The sequence below is a fragment of the Lissotriton vulgaris genome, chromosome 2_2 (assembly GCF_964263255.1).
Source record: "Lissotriton vulgaris chromosome 2_2, aLisVul1.2, whole genome shotgun sequence".
NCBI lineage: Eukaryota > Metazoa > Chordata > Amphibia > Caudata > Salamandridae > Lissotriton > Lissotriton vulgaris.
Window position 1 is genome coordinate 191,623,930 of NC_141688.1, and position 21,452 is coordinate 191,645,381.

The 21,452-nt window shown below is 47.6% G+C and overlaps 1 protein-coding gene across 1 annotated transcript in view; it reads right to left on the minus strand.

Moving 5' to 3' along the window:
* Positions 1 to 21,452, minus strand: part of PRMT3 (protein arginine methyltransferase 3) — a 777,462-nt gene that overhangs the window by 350,745 nt on the left and 405,265 nt on the right. Inside the window, exon 10 of the mRNA XM_086959509.1 lies at positions 14,447 to 14,525. Within this exon, the coding sequence (XP_086815635.1) occupies positions 14,447 to 14,525 (79 nt within the window). The remainder of the gene's footprint in view (positions 1 to 14,446; positions 14,526 to 21,452) is intronic.

Genomic DNA, 21,452 nt, shown 5'->3' on the forward strand with positions numbered 1-21,452 from the left:
GTTGTTTCCTCCCTTACTGTTTTTCGACTCTCTTGACTACAGTTGTAATTGCAGTTCCATCAAAAGGTAATGATTATGTCTAATTTTGATGATGTACTATTAATTATTTTTTATTCCCTTGTTCCTCTTTTCCTCCCTGATGCCCTCCCTTTTATCTCTTCCTTTTCCCTTTCTATAGATTGTTATTGATGAAGGTTGTAATCTTATTATGTTTATCTCCTTTTCCATATGTAATCTTCCTGTTTACTCAATTTTTCTTAAATAAAATGTTAACAAAAAAAAAGCTAATGATAAGAGCTGACCTGTTTTGTCCTAATAAGGACTTTGTCAAGACTTCTGTCGCAAATTATACAAGTTTCCGAAATTTCTGAGGTCTCAAGAATGTAAAAAAAGTTACAGGTTCTATGCATATAACAACCTTATTGAGAATTAGGGAAAATCTCTCATATGGATAAATGTATAGGTAACAACAAACTACCTTAGTGAGTAGGTAGTACGGGGGAAGGGAAGGTTGTGGAATGTAAGTGCTTATGTGGTAAAATGAGAATCTCGGTTTGCTCCTAAATGTGAGAGTAAAGTAATAATTGACGGGGATTTATGTACAATCAAATGTACGAGGTTGAGGTTTTTGTCAGGATAAGCATAGTTTTAGATGATAATTCATTAGATAATTATAAAACGGTATAATTCTCATTAGCAGAGATACATTCCTAGTTCTACCAAGTTAGGCAACGCTGTAAATGTCTAGGCCGAGCACAGCGTTTAATAGCTGCTTGAATTTACAATCTAGATAACCACGGTCAGAGATTTGAATCAAGTCTCCATAAGCAGAGTAAACAGCTGTGCCCGGCACTGCAGAAAAGCAAGCCTCTTCCATACTCGGTGTCATGTGACCTGTTTCAAAGTAGAGGAGAACTAGCCCAGCACATCCCTCTAGGTCAGATTACAAGTACTCAAAAGGTTGACACAATTGCCATAATTGATCTTTAAGGTGCAATAAAGAGGCACAGGAATAAATCGATCAGATACGTCATCTGGAAGGAGCCTACAATCCCCTAGAGGATAGGGATCCATACCGTGGTCATGCAGAAAGTTGAACTGAAAAATGTTTAGCAAGTAATTTCCCCTAATACAAACGGGCAGTTGAAATCATTTGCACATATCCGATAATTTCTCACGGAATGAAAGATTAGTGATCACGCACATCAAAAATGAGCAAAGACAGATCTAGAATATCTGGACATGTTATTTGACAATGTCCTAACTGCATACTTCTCGGTCGAAGATGATCATAAATGCTTTTTTTAGATTATACCCAAATATTTGAACAAGCTTTAAAACTGTCTTTCTTATGGTTCCAGTCATTCTTGGAAGTAGAGTTGGGCTTCGATATTTTAATAGAACACTTCTTGTGATATCTTCCATGGAGCATCACTTTCAAAGCTCTTCATTAATGCTTGTATGCGCCACGTTGTGCAACCAATATCGTGAGCAACAATGCTTCGCTCTGGACTCATTTCTTCATGTATAATAATTTTTAATAGACTTTTAATTATGATATTTGCTCTAAGTCTTTCTGCTGGTCATGTATTTAACATTTTTTTAGAATGGGTTTTAAGATGTATAAATATATGTATTTATTAAATGTGTTGTGGTGATAGCTGTAAGTTTTAGATTCCTGTAATTCTCTGGTGCATTTTATGGATGAAATTTTTAATTATTTGACTATTTCTGTCTTTTATGATGAAAAATCGCAATAAAGACTTAATGAATGAATGAATAATTTAGTTGACACTGAATTGCAAATAATCATGACTTATTAAAAAAAATAGCAAAGACTAGCCGTATCAAAATCAATTAAACTATCCTTTAAGTAGTTCAAAATATGCCAAGCCTACAAATATTAGAAATTAAAAAGTGCTAAGAAATCAAAATGATCACACAGTGCAGAAAAATCACAAAAAACAATGTGTGAACATATGAGAATACAAATGGCAACAATATTCAAATGCATGGGCCCATCAATAGGATTCAAAGCCCAGACAAGTCAATCGATTTTTAGAATACAGTCTGTTTGCATAATTGTCGAAGAAAATTCAACCTTCTGGGATGCTTCTGAGGACATCATTAGGACAACATTATTTAATGAGCACAGACAGAAAATGGGAAGTGACATCCTGCACAGAGTTAAACTGGTAGATTCAACATTTAGTGGACTAAAAGTCTCTCTTCAGGAGGAAAATAAATCATACATGAGGAAGCCAACACACCAGGAAAGCTTCTGAGCTCTATGCATACTTCTTAATGTATATATGTGTCATTAAATAATATTGTCTTGAGGGTGATCTCAGAAGCAACGGTGTGGTTAAAATAACTTTGACAATTCTGCAATCAGAATGATTTCCAAATGTTTGCCCAGGTCCCCTTGATATATTAGGTAACACTTGTGCAGATGTATTACCTTGTGCAACTAAAGCTTTGTTTTACTCTGAATCCTCACTCTTTTCTTAGCCCCATCAATAATAGAAATTCTCAAACAAGGAAGTAAAATAGGATACAAGAGGCTATTGGCTAAACATGCTTCTGTGAAAAACAATCTGGAAACACCCTGGAAAAACTGAATACCGTTTTGAAAAAATACTTTCATAGACTGCAGAAGGGATACATCATAGCCACAGCCGCAGTCCAAAACATATTTGATAAGCACATTCAAGATACTGCCACGCGTGCCACCACAGCCCTGCGAGTCTGAATAGATTCCATATAGAAATTATGGTATTATGAGCATTTATGGAACTCTGGAGACGGAGCAGGTCTTTGTAAGTAGTGGTCCTATTGTTAAAAGTAACCTTAAAAAGGCAGGGATGGAAAAGACCATACTGAGCGCCAATTGCACGAAGAGAAGGTCTCATGTTGAGAAAGGTCTTCCGCCTGTTCGCAGTGGCCTTAGCGTAGTCCTGGGCGAAGAATAAAGTGGATCCAGACCAAGTAACACGTTGAGAGGATTTTGCAGCAGAAAGAGCCTTCAATAAATCCGTGTACTCAAAGAAATACAGGATTACCCTTCTAGGTTTCGGTGAGAGAGCAGTAGATGAAGCTGGACGACCCAGTCTATGCGCTCTCTGGATGTTAAGAACAGTGCCCTCCGGCATACGAAGAACTTTGGGAATAAAGGATTTAAAGTATATAAGTGGGTCAGACCCCTCCTGTCCCTCCTCAAGGCCGTAAATACGGAGATTATTACGCCTATTGCGATTTTCCAACTCCTCCACATGACGTTGAAGCAGAGAAACTTGAGATTGGAGAGGGGAAATTTTAGTGCAAGTGTCCGTGATGGAGGAAATGGACTGTCCAACTGCCGTAACTCTGTTATCCAGTTGAGACCAAGTGTCAGTGAGAACTTGCAGTTTAGCATTGGTATCTTCCAATTTGACATTGGTGTCCTCCATAAAGGGACGCAATGCCCTAATTTCCTCCAGTAACACCTCCATTGAGACAGGTGAAGAAGATTTTGGTGGCAATGGTGGATTTTGCCTAAGGCGTTTAGTGAGAGATTTCCCAGAAGACATCGACGCAGTTTCAGAAGCTGCCATGTCGTCAGCCGGGGGAAGAGAGTCTTGTAGGCGAGAAAATTGAGTAAAATCCTTCGAGTTTTTGATAAAAATATGTTTTGCCGCAGTTACTGTGGAAAAGGAGCCTTTGGGCCTGCTCGTGTAGAGAAACAACAAAGAGGTGGTCAAAAAATGCACTGAGGAAGAAGAAAAACACAAAATGGCCGCCACAAATCTTCATTCACTGCAGGCAGTCAACAGCGCTGGAAACGTGCATAAAACATCAAATTATCTCACAGAGCAGTTAGGAAGCAGGAAAAAAAGGCAGTAACTATTGTGGGAAAGCCACAGCAACCCATTAGGAACTAGGAAAATCGGCACCTCAGCGCTGCATGTAAAAACAAAATGGCGGTCGCGATATAGCGACAGGAGGAGGAGACTCACATTGTCCCAAACACTGCAAAACACTCCTTGAAAATGGGCCGGAGAGGTCCGAAGCCGTTCAGCAGAGGTTCTGAAGTCGCTTCATGGGAGAAAAAGCGCAGAGGCAGCACGAAGAGGAAACAGCCGCCCAATACCGCTGAGGAGCCTCACACGGGAGCCGCCATCCCCGTCAGACGCTAAGCCACGCCCCCTCATATAGAAATTATGAATCACACACCTTTTATCGATCACTTACAGTACAATAGGCTATCGATTTAACTTAAGTAGTTTTTTTCTGATTTTGTAAATGTATCTGACCTACAACAGTCCAAATCAGAGTCCAATTTATATTCAGATCTTTGAAAAATTCTTCTACTAACATGGAGGAATGAGGTACAGGAAAAATACTAAAAGGGCAATAAGTGTGCATATAAGTAACACTTTATCTGACAGAAGAACAAAGTTGCAAAGCAAACAGCTTGGAGTACATCAACTTTCATATCTAATCAACTGTCCATAATATTAAAACCGTAAGAAAGATGAAGTTTGATAAAACATTAAGGAAAACCAAAAGATGATTGGTGGAATATTTTAAAGGTTTCAGCTACTGGCAATTGCTCAAAGCTACAAAGCCATCATTTTTTGTTCACTGTGCCAAGTCACTCGGGGATCAGACAATAAAACTTAGCCCTGCTCACACTGGAACAGTCCAGACCGAATCGCTAGGACAGGCCCCCCTAAATGGAAACCCAAGCAACCTATGCCAGTTTAACTTGAGCAGGGCTTCATCCCTGAGGGGCAGGTGGAGTTCTACGGCAAAGAGGGTATGGCTTTTATGTGTGGACAGACCCATCATACTTAAGGCATTGAACAGATGAAAAGACAAAATTGACACACTGTGAACGTTTTTGGACATCATTGCTTTGGCATTAACTGTCACTCATGTAGGTGACCATTCCAAACCACTGATTTTCACCCAAAATGCGACTTTCAACAAGGACCACCAGATGTAAATCAGACTTGGTCCAACACCAACAAGAACAGGGCTACCCAACTGCAAGGCCTCTTCCCCTAGTTGGACTTCATCAGAGAGGTGCATCTTGAGTTCAGTTATTTCAAGCATTTCTCCCATCACTTTGTTGGGAACGTGATTTAAGGGATTAAGTATCACACCAATAACTGCACTGCGATCCAACAGAGGAGCAGGTTCACTCACAGAGGGAAAAAGTGAAAACATTTTTGGGAGATTCTCCAACATTGCTGTGTCTTTTTTCATCCTCAGAACATGGACTTCAGTGAAGACTGATATAACCAGGTGGGGACAGCTTTCCCTAAGAATGTATGTTTGTATGTATGTCTTTGAGGGGGCCTGCTTACTTTTCAAGTATCGGGGGACTTAGGGCACATGCTTCACTATCACAGAATCAAGAGTAATTCTAACGCAAGACTCGAGGCTCATAGCTGAATGCATGTTCTTTATTGCTCGCTTCGGATTCACAAAACAAACACTGCACCTCAGTCTTACCTCGCTGCCTTGGGGCGTACTATGAGGCTTGGAGACCAAACACACATGTGGTCTGGTTCTGCCCATAACCGCCACTGTTTATAAAACATCATCCACAGCAAAGGAAAAGCCAAAATAAATAAAATCAACTAGGGCATTGCTGCAGGGCAACTGGATGAAGGGCATCAAGTGGCAAGAAGACTGGGGTACACATGAAGAGTGGTACACCACATTTGACCTCTTGAGTGGCGTAAGTGCTATGCTAGAGCTTCTGCATGCGAATATTCTACAGTAGAGCCCACCATGAAGGATGGAAGTGAGAGACAAGTGTATTCTCGGTCGGCGTAGCAATGAATGTTTCTGAGGATCTTAGGTATGATTATACTATATCACCCATAAGTGCTTTTACGCTGAGGCAACTTCACTTTGTTCTGTGCACTTTTGTATTGGTGCATGCAAAGATTGCCAAGAACCTCGGAAACAAAAAGTGCAATCAAGGTGAAGGCTGACACTTCACCCTTTTGTGATGTCTGATTTACAAGAACCATGGTTCGTCTTGGAATCAACAAGCACGGATGAGACTCAAGCTACGAGAGGAGCAGGAATCGACTACAAGACTTATATGAAGGGCACAAAGGAGAGGATATGGCCAAACAATGAGTAATCCTCATGGGTACTGGTGGTTTAAGGCAAGACTGATCAAGCCCGGACAGCTGGAGTTTGTGACTGAGGAACCTGCACGCCTTCCTGGTACTAAAAATCATGCATCAGGACAGAGGGAGTTTTAGGAGCTAGAAATAGAGCGGTGGAGGGGGGCGCTAGAGGGCGCACTACAGTATGGCCGCACTGCCGTGAGGCTCCTGCCGCCCGGAGCCTTCATCCGTGTATTGATCCTTTCGGCCATCGCCAATCCCTGCTCTGACCCTGGATTCTAGCTGGGGGAGCTGCCGGCCGCACTCGGTCCAACTCCTGTGGTGATCGGAGCATGCTGACCGGAGATACGGGGGCTTGAAGTTTCCCCCGCCAGACACTCTGGAGGACGGGTGCTCCGTGGTCCGGCGTCCCTGCCTTCTCCAGACGGCGGCGTCACACGTGTGGTGGAGGCCCTGTCCCCTCCCCCTCTGAGATTTTTTCGCGGCTGGAAGCTCTGCCGCAGCGGGCGATATGTGGCCGTTGCCTGTGACCTGAGGAGGCTTCTGTGGAGCATCGGTGCAGGAGCCGCACCGGGCTCCGGAGGTGAAGCGTGACGGGGCCACGTCTGCAGCCCGATGTGAGTGGCGGCCATTGCACAGGCGGGAGTGGCGGGGTTTTCGCGCCTGCTCGTGCCCCCGGCTGCGGTGCTTCTTCGTCTGCTGAGGAGCTGCCTGCGGCGTGCAGCGGTGGGCACAGTGTGGAGTGCAGGTGCTGGAGACGGCTGCCTGGACATTCATTGGCGCCATTTTCATCATGGCGGTGGCTGGGTGGCGGAGCCGGCCAGTATAGATAGCGCCTTTTGTTGGAGCGCTGCGCTTTTCCTTGTGCATGATGGCACTATATCCTGCTGACTGGACTGTTGACTGTTGTTCCCTGCCTTAGGCCACATGCTGCGTGGTCCTGGGTGTGCTGATCTACTATCTGGGAGTCATCGCTGGTGCAGGTCTGTGCGCGCCGCCCTTGGTACAGCTTTTGCGTGGCGCTTATTTTCCTGCGCTATGATGTGATATGCTGAACTACTGTTGTGCCCCCCCGGCCTAATTTCGCCTACAGTTGTGGGTGCTCTCCTCTGCCACTACAGGAGTGGCTGTTTTTGGGACTGCCAGAGGGGGCTGATTCCGGAGTAGCGCGACGACATTGTGCGGCTGGCCGGACATTACGCGCCGGTCTGGGGCTTGGGTGTGCTGTGTGTTCTGGCTGGTGGGACACACCGTTGGGAGCCCGTGGCTTTGGACCCTGCAGTCCCTTGGCTTCTCCTCGTACACCGCTGTGGGAGCTGCCACTCGCTGAGAGCGTGTTACTATGGGGAAACCTGACAACAAGCAGCCTAAGCTGTCCTTTGACTCTGTGGCAGCCAGGAGGGGTGCTCGTCTAGTACAGGAGGCTGGGAGTTCGCGTTCCCCCCCCCCCACCTGTCGCTGATGCTGCTCTGCAGCCTCCCACCCCAGACTTTCAGCAGATGATGCAGGAAATGAGGCAAGGTTTTGCCACTATTGTGGATAAAGTGGACAAATTATCCTCACGCATGGACGCAGTTGTGCAGAAACTGGATGTGCATGAGGAACGCCTAACCACGGCGGAGCAGCGCATCTCAGATCATGACGATACTGCAGCCACTCATACCACCCAGCTGGCGAGAATGGACAATATCCTGCAGGTAATAGCCGCTAAGAATGAGGAGTTGGAGGCGAGAAGTCGGCGTAATAATGTACGCGTGGTAGGTGTACCGGAGACGACGAATGTGGGGTAAATGGAGACGTATGTGGAGAGACTCCTGGTTGGCGCGATTGGCGCGGAGGCGTTCTCTACGCAATTCATTGTGGAACGGGCGCACCGCTTCCTTGGGCCGCGGCCGGCCACGGGTGCTGCACCGCGCCCTATCATTGCCCGTCTCCTGAACTATCGGGACCGGGACGCTGCTCTCCGGGCGGCTCGCACTAATCGTGCGCTTTCCTTTGAGGGGGTCAACTTCACCATATACCCTGACTTCACGCCGATGGTGCAGGAGCAACGGCGCAAATTCCTGGCGGTCAAGAAAAAACTTTGTGAACTGCAGGTGGACTATGCTTTGCTGTACCCTGCTAAGCTGAGGGTGACCCATCAGGCAAAACAGCATTTTTTCACGAATCCGCAACAGGCGGAGGACTTTGTAAAGCGCCTCAGGAGGGAGCGATCTGCGCACGACCAGCAGGATGTGGAGGAACGGGAAGGCCACCGCTCGGCGGGGGAGGAGGAGGACGTTTGAATCCGTTTCTTTCGGCACGGCGGCTGTGGTGCACGCTGTGCACGGACATTCGTATAGCTGCTCTTGTGGCCTAGGCTCTTCCAGCCTTGTACTGTTGGAGGTGGACATGAGGGTAACCGGTTTGGTCCGAGTGGCCGCTATTGAGGGTCACTGAAGGGGCGATGGTTGATGACATTGATGTGCTCCGGGCACCCACCCCCACGCTGCGCCTGGGCCGTGTATATACCCTGTGGGAAGGAGTACGGCGTAGTGTGAGGGAGTGGTGATGTGCACCTCTGGTGGGCACCCCACCGGGAATGCCCTACTACTTTTGAGTTTCTTTGTGCGACTGACTTGTTGGTTGAATGGATGGATGGATGGAGGGAGGGGGGGAGGGTAACTGGGGGTCCTGACGGTTTGGGGTTGGTCAGGTGGGTGGTGGGGGGGGGGAAGCTGCGTTGGCAGCGCGTGTTCCACTTGATACTTGAGATTGTGGCGGTGTTAGCTGCGGCTGTGTGTCTGTCTTGGCGGTGACCTGGGATTGCTGTTCTGCTTCACCCTCGGCCGCACCGGGCCTGGATTGTTTTCTTGCGTATGGAGGGGGGACTGATTTGTCCGCTCATTGTGGCCATTGTCGCAAGGGGGGGGGGGGGGTGGACGATGGCGGGCTACTCCTGGGACGCTCATGTTTGTTGCTGGTGGGACATGGTGTGTAGGCCGCGCGTTGTTTTCTGAGCTGACTGCGTGCCTGTTGCACGGATGTTGTTGTTTGGGGTTGGGAGGGGGGTGTCTGGTTTTGTGGATGGAAGATGGCAGGGGTGAATGTGGTGTGAGGTTGTCAAGAAGGATGGTGTGTGCAATGGTACCGTTCCACTGCTTTGGCCCGAGGGAGTGGGATGGTGCACTGCTTGCGTATGCCCCGTTGCACATTGATCACGGGTGATGTCGATTGACGTTGTGGATAGGATATCGATCTTGTCTTGGAATGTGCGTGGGCTTAATGATGCCAGGAAATGTCGGAATGTACTACACTATTTGGATAGATATGCAATACAAATTGCTTTACTGCAGGAAACGCAACTGCGTCGTGTGCCTGCACCTACGTTTGGAGGGAGGTGGGCTGCAGTGAGGAAGTTTGCATCATACTCCTCGTACGCACGGGGGGCTGTTATACTGATCAAGAAATCGCTCTCCTTTCAGGAATTGGGGACACAGGTGGACCCTGAAGGGAGATATGTGTTATTGTGGGGGAGGCTTGGGCAAGTCACTGTGCTCTTTGTAAATTGTTATGCACCGAATATTGATACACCTGCTTTTTTTTTCTTACACTTTGGGGTCATGTTCTTGCTGTGGAAGCCTCACATATTGTATGGGGGGGGGACTTCAATTTAGCAGTACAGGCTCTGGAGGACAGATCGGAGGGGAGTCCTCAGTACAATACACAAGCCAGGGATGTCTTGCGGGGCATTGTGGAGGAAACAGGCCTGATTGATAGTTGGAGGTATGCTCACCCGGCGGATAGAGAGGGCACGCACTTTACTGCACAGGCTCGCTCCTGGGCGAGACTGGACTATGTCTTCCTCTCCAGAGGGCTGGTAGCAGGGTTGCGGGAAGTGGTACACCTAGCCAGAACGTACTCTGATCATTGCCCGGTTAAGGTTGTGTTTTCAGTGCCCGGGCTGCACAGACCGCAGCCACCCTGGAGGCTCTTCCCCTCTGCCTTGTTGGATCCCGTTTTTAAGGCGGAACTTGGCGAAGAAGTGGAAGCTTTCTTTCCGAGGAATAAAGGATCTGTAGATAGTGTGGAGGTGATATGGGAGGCATTTAAGGTTACGATTTGGGGTGTCACTATCTCCAAGAGTTGTGGGGTGCTTAGGTCTATTGTTCGAACTCTCGCGGGATTGGAGGCTGACTTAAGACAGCTGGAACGCAGAATGCAGGCTGGTTCTGATCCTGACCTCATGCATCAGTTTAGGGGTAAGCTTTCAGAGTACAAGGAGGAGGCTGCCAGGGAGGCGAAGCACAGGGGGAAATACTGGACGGCGAGGAGGTACTGCGAGGGTGAGAGGCCTGGGAAGGTACTTGCCGCACTCACGAGTCATCAGAGGTATAGTTCGGATGTGTTGGAACTGGTCTTGCCGGATGGCACGCGTTGTAGAGACACGAAGGAGATCCAGGAGACATTTATACACCACTACGCACAACTGTACACTACACAGCAATCGGGAGATGTGAGGTATGGGGGATTCCTTGATGATCTGGCGCTCTGCTGGCTATCAGACGATCACAGGGCGTTCCTAGGTAGGCCCCTTGAAGAGAAGGAGATTAGAGGCGCCATCATGTCTCTGAACAACGGGAAGGCTACAGGGCTGGATGGCCTCCCCGCCGAATTTTATAAATGTTATTTAGATATTATGGCTCCAGTTCTCCGGGAGGTCTTTGAGGAGTCCCTTGAGGTGGGGAAATTGCCGGGGTCTATGAGGGAAGTTGCTATCACTTCGTTACTCAAACCAGGTAAGGACCCCCTGGACGTGGGATCCTATAGGCCTCTTTCATTGCTTAACTGTGATGTCAAGATACTGGCGAAAGTGTTGGCGGCGCGGCTTTCGGAGCTCATGCCTGTTATTGTCTTGCCCGATCAGTCCGGGTTCGTACCTGGCCGGGCGACGTCTCATAATCTTCTAACACTGTTTTCCCCAATCCCGACTATAGCTCCGGAGCTCCCGGTAGCCGCCGTCTTCTTGGACGCTACGAAAGCGTTTGATTGTAAATGTAATGTGTAAATGATTCAGTGGAGTGGGGTTACCTGATAGATGTCTTATGCAGAATGGGGTTTCCTCGGATCTTTATCTCATGGGTCAAATTGCTGTACACTGACCCGGTGGCGAGGGTGGTCGTGAATGGTGTGCTTTCCCCCCAATTTCCATCACAAGGGGAACCAGGCAGGGATGTCCCCTCTCTCCCCTCCTGTTTGCCATTGCCATAGAGCCTCTTGCTTGTCGGATTCGCCAACTGCACCAACAGAGTGCATTTAATTGTTTTCAGCGCCAAGTGGGGATCTCTTTGTATGCGGATGATGTTACGCTCTATGTGAAAGATCCGCAGGCGAATCTTTACGCGCTTTTGCGAGAGCTTGTTGCCTTTGGAGGTGTCTCTGGAGTACATATCAATTGGCAGAAATCCCAATTCTTCCCGCTCACTGCAGCGGTTCATCGCTTTCCGTTGGACTACCCTCTGGAGTGGTGTGATTCGGAGCTGCGATATCTTGGTATTGTGGTCTCTCTGAGCAAAGAGGAGACTATTAGGCTTAACTATGGCGTCGCTATCACTAAACTGGCGGATAACATTACGAGATGGATGTCTTTGCCGTTGTCCATGGCGGGCAGAGCGTCCCTGATAAAAATGGTGATCTTATCCCGCTTTCTGTATCTATTTCAGAATATTCCATATCACCCTGGGGCGTATTTTTTTTAACGTCTCCACTCGGAGCTGATTCGTCTGTTCTGGGGGGGTAAACAACCGAGATTGGCGTGGGCTACCTTAACGTTGCCCTATGTCGATGGAGGTTTTGATGTTCCTGATTTTGAACTTTATTATTTGAGCGCTCAAACACACTATGCATACCACTGGATGCGTCCCACGCCGTTTATGCCACAGATTGCGGCTGAACAATGGGTCGCCCATCCTCTCCCATTGGAAGGCATGGTGATGGGCAATGTTGGAGATGTGGATACGCACCAGACAACGGTAACGTGCACAGTGGATGCTTGGAAACGTGTTGCGAAGCTACTGGGTCTTTCATTCCTCTACTCACCTGCACTGCCCCTAGCATATCATCCGGCCTTGTCCTTGTTGCAGGAGACAGGGTTCCAGCGTATGTGCAGGCGTCTTGGGACGCTTACGTGGGGGAGCCTTTTTCGCGAGGGCACCTTTCGTACCCGTGAACAGTTTTTTGGGGGTGTGGTGTGTTCCCCTTTGGAGATGTTTTATTATGTCCGCTTGCGACAAGGCCTGCGGACCTTACTGCCTGAGTTCCCTTAGGAGCCGGACGTGGCCTTACCGTTCCACGTACTGTTAGTCTCCGATGGGCGTCATTTGGTTTCTAAATTGTATGGCGCCATCAGACGGCAACGAGTTACGCCGGCTAGCCGGGTACGGGAACAATGGAACGCTGAGCTTGGGATTACCATCTCTGACGAACAAAGGGCATACTGTTGTGGTGTGACTGCCAATATCTCCTCTAGTTGCCGTTTGAAAATCATACACTACAAATTCATACAAAGGTTTTATTACACTCCAGCCAGGAAACTTAGATTTCGGTTGTCGGAGGACGATAGATGTGCCCGTTGCCGGGCAGCGGGTGCCGAATTCCTGCACCTGGCATGGGAGTGTGAGGCCGTTTCGGAGTACTGGGTGCAGGTCCATGATGCCCTTCAGGCCATGACTGAGGATGGGGTATTGTTCGACCCCGTGGTCCTACTATTGGGATATACTAAGGAGGTGCCAGCACTCCATCGTAGATTTGTGGACGTGGCCTTATTGTTGGCCAAACGACGAGTGGCCTGCTGTTGGGGGCGGGGCAGAGTGCCAAAGTTCAAGGACTGGATTGGTGATATAATTTATTGTCAGGACCAGTACAACGTATATGCGGAAATGATGCCCGTGCGCTGTAGGCCTAGGGATTTTTGGAGCCCGTTGCAGGTGTACCTCCTTACTAGGGCGGTGCAGGACTCTGAATCTGAGACTGAGGATCGGGTTGGGGTTGGTTAGTGATACGATGTTTGCTGGACTACACTTGCACCTACCGGACACCATGTTCCGCAGTGAGTGGAGATGTTTCTCTATTCTATTGCTATGCTGATTGTGTAAGTTACACTATGCTGTCCCTGTGGGCGGTATGGTGGGCCAATGACTGCTTTCTTGAGGTGGTGGTGGGGGTCCCTCATCCGAACGAATGTTGAGTGGTGGTTCAGCGTCCACTGTGTTGCTGCTTTTATCCTTCATTAACGAGTATGAGCTACGGGTCCGTACTCCTGCAGTCACTAACTGTTCTGTGCAGATGCATTACACGCAGATCGCTTGCAGATGTTATGTGTTTTTCCATTGATGTCTACACTGTACTATGCCTGGACATGACGCCTGGTTCTTTCAGGTCTATTGCTGCACTGCACTATCCCTGAATATTTGTATGCTTTGTGAATGTGCCACTGCTATCTCCTGCTTGTCTTCCAATAAAGGTTTTAAAAAAAAAAGAAAGAAATAGAGCGGGGGAACCCAACGCAAAAAAAGAAACACTACAGCATGAAAAGGGTATCCGCCCACACGAAGGGGAACTGAGCTTGATGAGCAGCGTGCATGCAAATGTGTCAACTGTGTACTCTGACTGTATCAAAAACGTCTTTTATGAATGAAAGACAGACTCGTTGGTTTCGAAGGGCTTAAATGTTTGTGCCGCATAACATCACCTAGGCATCCCAGCAATTTATGGTGCTACAGATTATTGTGGTTGCCCATTTGCTGTATGGAACTGTACACAAATACTGAAACACACAGAGAAATTAAAGAAAAAAAATGTTCATGATGTACCACTTCACACCTCCTAAGTCTTGTGGATATCAAAACTGCATTGATGAGAAGCCAATATAGTGCATTTCTGCAAAGAACTTGGAATCATAAACCATACTATTTCAATACGTAACATCACATTTACAAAATGAACCCAAGCCTAGATTTGCATAAAAGAAAAAAGTTAGTGATGTATACCTCTTGGGAGGAAATGTATCTTATTTAAGAGACATAGAGATCCAAAGCCTGTTCTTTATGCCATGTCCCTGGAAACATCATTAATTCCGAGGTCTGAATACCCGATCTAATGCATTCCTATTACAAATATTGTAAATGAATGCCTTGAAGCTGGCTTTAATGGCTACATATTTCATCTCTAGTGGGAACTCTCTCAGTCATGCATAGCTTATTCACAGGCGGAGGTCTCGTGTGGTTCCTCCAGCATCAGATTAGCCATTTTCCAGCACAGAATAACTTCACACCAACCTGATCCTCCTTCTGCCAAATATTTGTCCTTCGCGAAGATCACCGAATCCAGCATCGACTCAAAAAGGAGGAAGTATCCCTAAAGAGAGAAAAGTATACATCTGGTAATCTGTTTACAAAGAGGCGGACAGCGAGTGCTAATCTATGTTTATCAAAACCCAATGATGGGATGCAATCTCTTGGCAAAGAAATGCTAGTGGCTCTTGTTAACACAGAACGGATATTAGACATTTACAATATGCAAGACCGCTGATGAGTTTTTTTTTTACACTTATCATAAGATGAGTAATTCACCAAATTTGAAGCTACATATGCAAATATTTTAAGTAGGCAACTTAAAGGCAGTTCAATAATCAATTGACCAACGACTCCTTGGATTGTGACAGATACATTATAGCACTGAGTTAGCAACATTGATGAGCTTTATACAGTTAGGATGTAAAGTAAAAATAATTCTGAAAGTATTAATTGGCTCAATATGGGCGACGTGAAGAAGCAGATAAAAGAGTAAGCGCTTTAATGTTGTCAGCTGAATAGATATGCAAATAGCTGTGTGCGATTTGACTGTACAAATAGAGCTATTTGAAAAGGAACTTGAAATTATGGATTACACACAAAAATAGAAAATATTTATTCTATCTGGGGTTTTTAAGGTGTTAGGCCATTTCTCATGGAGTATTATACCCAAATCATACTGTTCCCACAAACCACGGCTCTGTGTACCTCACCCTCTGAGTAAGTTTCGTTTCACTGGGTGAAAAACCGTTTCATCAAGGACTCGCCAAACCACTGTGCCCACCTCACGATCTCAAATCCCACCATAGAGTTTGGACTCTTTTTCCCCCATAACAGAGTAACACCTGACAACTTCTTATTTAGGAGAAACAAAAAACCAAAACAAGAGACCACGTACCCTGGGCAGAAGAGTCATCTGGGGCCCCGGGCAGTATGATTCAGCTGTCTGTCGGACGGGCAGTATGATTCAGCTGTCTGTCGGAAGGCTAGCCAACTACAAATGATAGTACTACCCTCCAGCGAAATGTCTATGAACACTTGAGAGTTGTCGAAAGCATGGAGGAGCTTTTCAACCTTTGACAGTCAATACATATCCATGAAATCAAATACAACTATGCAACTGAGACAGAAGGAATAAAGTTGTCCCTCACAAGTAATCTCAATTCATTGATGTACCAGTAATCAAGAAAAGGATAAAATTAGTTGGTAACTCTTAGCCATAGTGGCACAGTCCCACTACGGTATTATGTAACTACATTTGTTAAACTGAAGTGACACTGAAGAAGGTACAGGAAAAGGTCGAGATGTGAATCTTTGGTGCTATCTAAACAGGAGAAACCAACAGTGGCGGCTGGCACAGATCGGGTGTGGCATGGCGGGGGAGTTGGGGGTGGTAAAAACCCCCCAAAAATGTACCTTCTCGCTGTGTCTCACTGCGTATCTTCATTGTCGTCTCTCTCAGCACAGGAACGGGAACAGAGCATCCAGGAAGCATCCAGGCTCCCCTAAGCCAATCACAACGCTGCAATGTAGCGTTGTGATTGGTCTGAGCACAGTGGTTCGGTGCTCAGGCAGGGACTGGGAGCCTGGGCATGTACCTCACCAGGCTGTGTAATGCAGCCTGGGTGGAGAACATGCAAAGGGTGCATGGCTGTTTGGCCGGCCCAAGAGGTCCGGCCAAACACGCGCATGCTACAGCTCCTAGCGCGACCTGGATGAGGAAACTGCACGCTGTGTATTGCTTTGAAATTACACTTAGCTCGATCGAATTTTAAAAATTGAATGTTGACATTGGCACTGTGTTTTTAAATTGCTCCAAAAGCACGTTTGCACTTTTACCTACCTGTCTGTGGTGTTAGTTGTCGCTCCTGCTACCCCGGTCCACCGCAAGCACTCGGCTTGATTGACGTGGAGGGTGCAGGGCGCAGGGCGCTTCCTACTTCCGGGTTCCTTTGCCGGCGCAGGACAGGGATTGGTTAGAGGGGAGGGAGGCGGTGCTGAATGCGAGCGCAGCCCCTACAAAACTCTCAGATGCATAACACGCGCAGCGAGGACGCGCAGCGAACGCGCCGATCCCGCGCCGAAGACCCGCCAAAGACAAGCCCGTCTGTGCCCGTCCGGGCCCAGACGGGCCCAGGGCTTGATACTCTGCCGAAATCCACTACCATGAGGCGCGCCTATGAGCGCGACGAACTCTTGGCCCTTCGGCATGCATTGCCTCAGAGAGCTGATCCGCCTATACAATGCCATTCCCCCCTCCTAGCTGAGGGAGTTGAGAGGACTCACTCCGCTATTAAAGGGAAGAATGACCTGGTTGTAGGGCTACTGAATTGCAGATCCCTCCCACGTCATGCTATAGAAGTCAACCTACTCATCCAGGATCTGGCATTAGATATCTTGTTTCTAACGGAAACATGGCTAACTCCCAGTTCCGATGCGGATATCGTGGAAGCTCTCCCACCAGGCTACCTTATCTGTCAGGTGGACAGACCAGAGGGACGAGGGGGCGGCCTCGCTATTGTATATAGGAGCCTGTTTGTTTGTAGGACGTATAGTGGCCAACTCTCGGATTGTGAGAGCTGTCACTTCGCCCTCAGGATATCCCCTACAGCATCAATATCAGGTCTGCTGATTTACCGGCCTCCGGGCGCACTGGGTAATTTTGTGAGCTCCCTGGTAGAATCAGTGACGGCCCTGGCCGCAGCGACGGCCAACTTCATGGTGTTGGGTGATCTCAATCTTCACTTCAACGAGCCCACTGACCAAACGGCGCAGGACCTCCAGAGCGACTTACAGGAGCGCGAGCTGGTCTTAATTAACGCCGGCCCCACCCACGAAAAGGGACACCTACTCGACCCGATGTTCTCTAGCATTCCCCGCTTCACGGCTAGGCCGGCCCTTCCCCTCCCATGGTCAGACCATTTTCTGGTATCAGCTTTGTGGCAAATCGACCTTCCACCCACAAGGACCAAACAGGCCTTCCTAGTGGACAGAGCCTGGGCCAGACTATCAGTCGATAACTGGACCTCTATACTGGAAAATTCGCCTCCCCCTCCTGAGTCGGATCCCGTTAAGGCCGATGCCAACATCAACAGCTGGTTTTCCGCCTCTTTGGACGCTCTGATCCCTAAAAAGAGAGTTCCTAAGAGGGACAAACGAGTTGGCTCGGCTCCGTGGTACTCCGGAGAACTTCGCACCCTCAGGAAGGGATGTAAAAGGTTGGAGAGGTTATGGAGGACGAACTGGGAAGTCTCGAGGAGAGAAGAATATCGGGCTGCAATTAGGGGCTATAAGTCCGCCCTGCGACGCGCGAAAGCCCTATTCTTTGACGATCGCATTAAATCTGCTTCGAGCTCTTCTAGGGAGTGTTTCAAAGTGGTCAAAGAACTGCTCAAAGTTCCGGAGCCGGATGTGGTGCATGACAAACAAAAAAGCACACAACTGGCTGAGTTCTTCCACACAAAAATTGAGAAGATCTTAATCTCTCTGCCCCAGCCAAACCTTTCTCAGGATATTGGCAAGCAGGATGTGGGACTTCGGGCCAGAAAGAACGCTCTCCACATTGACACCTTTGGCCCAGTATCAGTGAGCGACGTTGCCAAAACTCTATCGTCGATTAAAAGTGGTTCTCCCATGGACCCGGTCCCCATGAAGTTTCTCAAACAGGTAATAGCGTCCATTGCAGCTCCCGTAACAGACCTTATGAACGCCTCTTTTGTTCAGGGTGTGGTGCCACCCACTTGGAAAATGGCTGTTGTTAAGGCTCTTTTAAAAAAGACCAATTTGGACCCCAATGATCTGGCGAACTTTAGACCTATCTCGCTCTTGCTGGGCCTCGGCAAAGTTGCGGAACGATTGGTCAACAGGCAGCTGTCTGCCTTTTTGGAGTCGAATGGACTCCTTCGACCATCACAAACTGGATTCCGCCCAGGTCAGGGCACAGACACGGCCCTCTTGGCAGCTGTCGAGGAGGCAAGATGCATCCTGGACTCAGGAGGGTCAGTGGCGGTGATCCTCCTGGACCTCAGCGCGGCGTTTGACACTGTGAACCATCAGGTGTTGATCCGACGGCTGGCTGAGGTAGGGGTCTCCGGGGCGGCCCTGCAGTGGCTGAGATCTTTTCTCTCGAATCGTTCCTACCAGGTGTGGGATGGCCCTGAGAGATCCAAATCCATTCCCCTCCAGTGTGGAGTGCCACAGGGCTCGTCATTGAGCCCCACATTATTTAATGTATATATGGCCCCCCTGGAGGACGTAGTATCCCCATATGACATCAAAATCGTCAGCTACGCTGACGATACGCAGCTAGTGGTTTCCTTAACACATCTGGCCGACAATCCTGACATCTTGAACTCCTGCCTGGCAGATGTTCACACTTGGATGGGAGATTCCTCCCTTAAGTTAAACGGCTCAAAGACGGAAATACTGCTGCTGGGGAGTAAAACTACCCTTCTCCCGCCTCTTAGTTGGCCGGGATGTGTGGGCGATCCCCCGGCCCCCAAAGATGCGATCAAAAGCCTTGGAGTCTGGCTAGAACCAGACTTGTCTTTCCGCTCCCAAGCCAAGAAAACAGCAGGAGTATGTTATGCCCTGCTCAGGTCGGCTCCCTTTACTACCGGTAACATCAAGGAAGCTGCTGATTCAGGGTCTTATAACATCTAGACTCGATTATTGTAACGCCATCTTTTTGGGCGCCCCTGAATCAACCTTTAAGACTCTTCAACAGGTCCAAAATGCAGCGGCAAGACTGCTCATGGACATTCCGAGGACGCAATCTGCGAAACCGGCATTGAAGGCACTGCATTGGCTCCCCGTGCGGGAGAGAGTGACCTTTAAAGCACTTTGCACCGCTCACAAAATTCTTGCAGGCAAAGGCCCCCTTATTTTAAAAAATCTAGTGACTCCCTACAAAGCTGGCAGAACGCTGCGGTCAGACACGAAACATCTCTTGATGGTGCCTAGAGTCAAAAAGGCCCGCACTGGGGGGAGAAGATTCTCATTTAACACGGCAAAGCTTTGGAACTCGCTTCCCCTAAAACTTCGAGCTGAGCCCTGCACACTGCGTTTCCGCAAAGGTTTTAAAACCTTCCTGTTTCCGGCATAACGCCTCGATGCTGTCCCCTTTACCATCCGATGTTGTCTGGAAGCGCCGGGATGCCCAAGGGTAGCTGCGCGCTATATAAGATTTTAAATAAATTTAAATAAAATAAACATTCGTGCACATTTACGCAGAGAGCAGAGCACCCCTAACCCCTGCCGCCAAGCTGCCGCAGCAGGAACAAGTAAAATGATAATAACAACGAGTTATGATTTTACTTTACCCTTACACACACTGCTACAAAACAGTGGGGCGACGCTCCTCAGCTAAAAGGAGGAGCAGCCAGTGGAAGCCAATGCCTCCCTCTCAAGAAAGCCCAGGTACAAGAATATTGCCCCCAATAGCCAAACATGGTAAAATCCTGCTCAGTTATTGTTATAATGAGTGAATCCATAAAAAAATCTTTATCCAATAGGGCTCCCAGATTTGTTACCATCATACAAGAAGCGAAAAACAACAGAAAATGTTGAGATTTTGGAGCAACGCAGTAGATGGAATGAGTTTGGACTTTAATAGTAGTATAAAACAGCTGACCAGGAAATAGTGATCGATGAGCTGCATCAGTTCAGTGTTACGCCTACGATGAGAGAGAGAGAGAGAGAGAGAGGGAGAGAGAGAGAAAGAGAGAAAGAGAGAGAGAGAGAGAGAGAGAGAAAGAAACAACTGATCCTTTCCCTCTACTGGGTCTGATGTGGGCCTGGACATGCTGTAGGAAGTTCACATTTCTAACACAGGTCTGTAATAGAGTTAACAGCACTTACTTGGCAGGGTGAAATAATCTAACATGGGTCGAAAATGTTTAAAACAGAGAACTAAAGCGCCCTGATTCTTCAGCAACCAATGCCAGTTTGCCGCATCATATTTTAGGGAAAGTTAACTAATGGTGATTGAAGTAGATGCTCTTAATTAACTCAGAAAAAGAAAAGAACCTTGTTCAGCGAGGAACACAGCTACCTTTTTCAAGTTTATGGAAATATCATTGGGGAAAGGAGTTTCAAGGAGACAATCTGTGCAGGGGGTCTTCTTTTTAGCATATTAATGTCAAGGATTGGCATAGATGTAGTGTTATCAGTTTTAGTCATTAATTACGAAGTGAAAAACATTCACATTTCAGCTCTTTTATTACACGGACATTTGCTGTAATCAGCGAAAAAAGCTTTGACGAGGCTAGGACACGATCGACAGAAAGCTGGCAGGGTTGGGGAACGGTTGTCCAATGCTGAGATCAGCTAAGAAGTAAAAAACACAAGATTGAAGAATCATTAAGGGACTGCTGACGGTCAATGTAAGCCTGGATTTTAAACTTTTTACAGGACTGTGCAAGTTTGAAATCGGTGCTAAGGATTACCGAACATCGAATACCCGTAAAGAGAAGAAACTACGCACAATGATTGGTCCTAGAAAAGGTGGAGGTATGAAGAGGGAGAATTAGGATTGTTAAAATTCATACTAAGAGTGAGTTACATACCGCTCGAACAACCAATACCTTCTGAAGCCTTAAGACTGTTAGCTGAAGATACTAACATTTCTTAAGATAGCGAGAAAATGGCTCCTCGAGAACCAATGCAAACAGAGTGATGATGGGAGGCCATACATAATCTATCCCTCTTTCTCTTCTGTTACACCTCAGCTGCAGGAACCAATCTCAAGCTGCCTCGTAGCCACCTTCCACATGCTGGTCAATCACTCATTCATGCTTAATTCATTTAAAACCACAATAATCTAGGTTTCAGTCACGTATACATACACCTGACTTACTTTCCTTCTCTGTGCACTACCTTCCAGACATGGTGACCATATAGCCCTCAGCTAAAAACGTGGGAGAAAACTTTGATCCTGAAATGAGCATGGAAACATCCATAACCAGCACAAACTAAGCCAGAAGATCAGAGC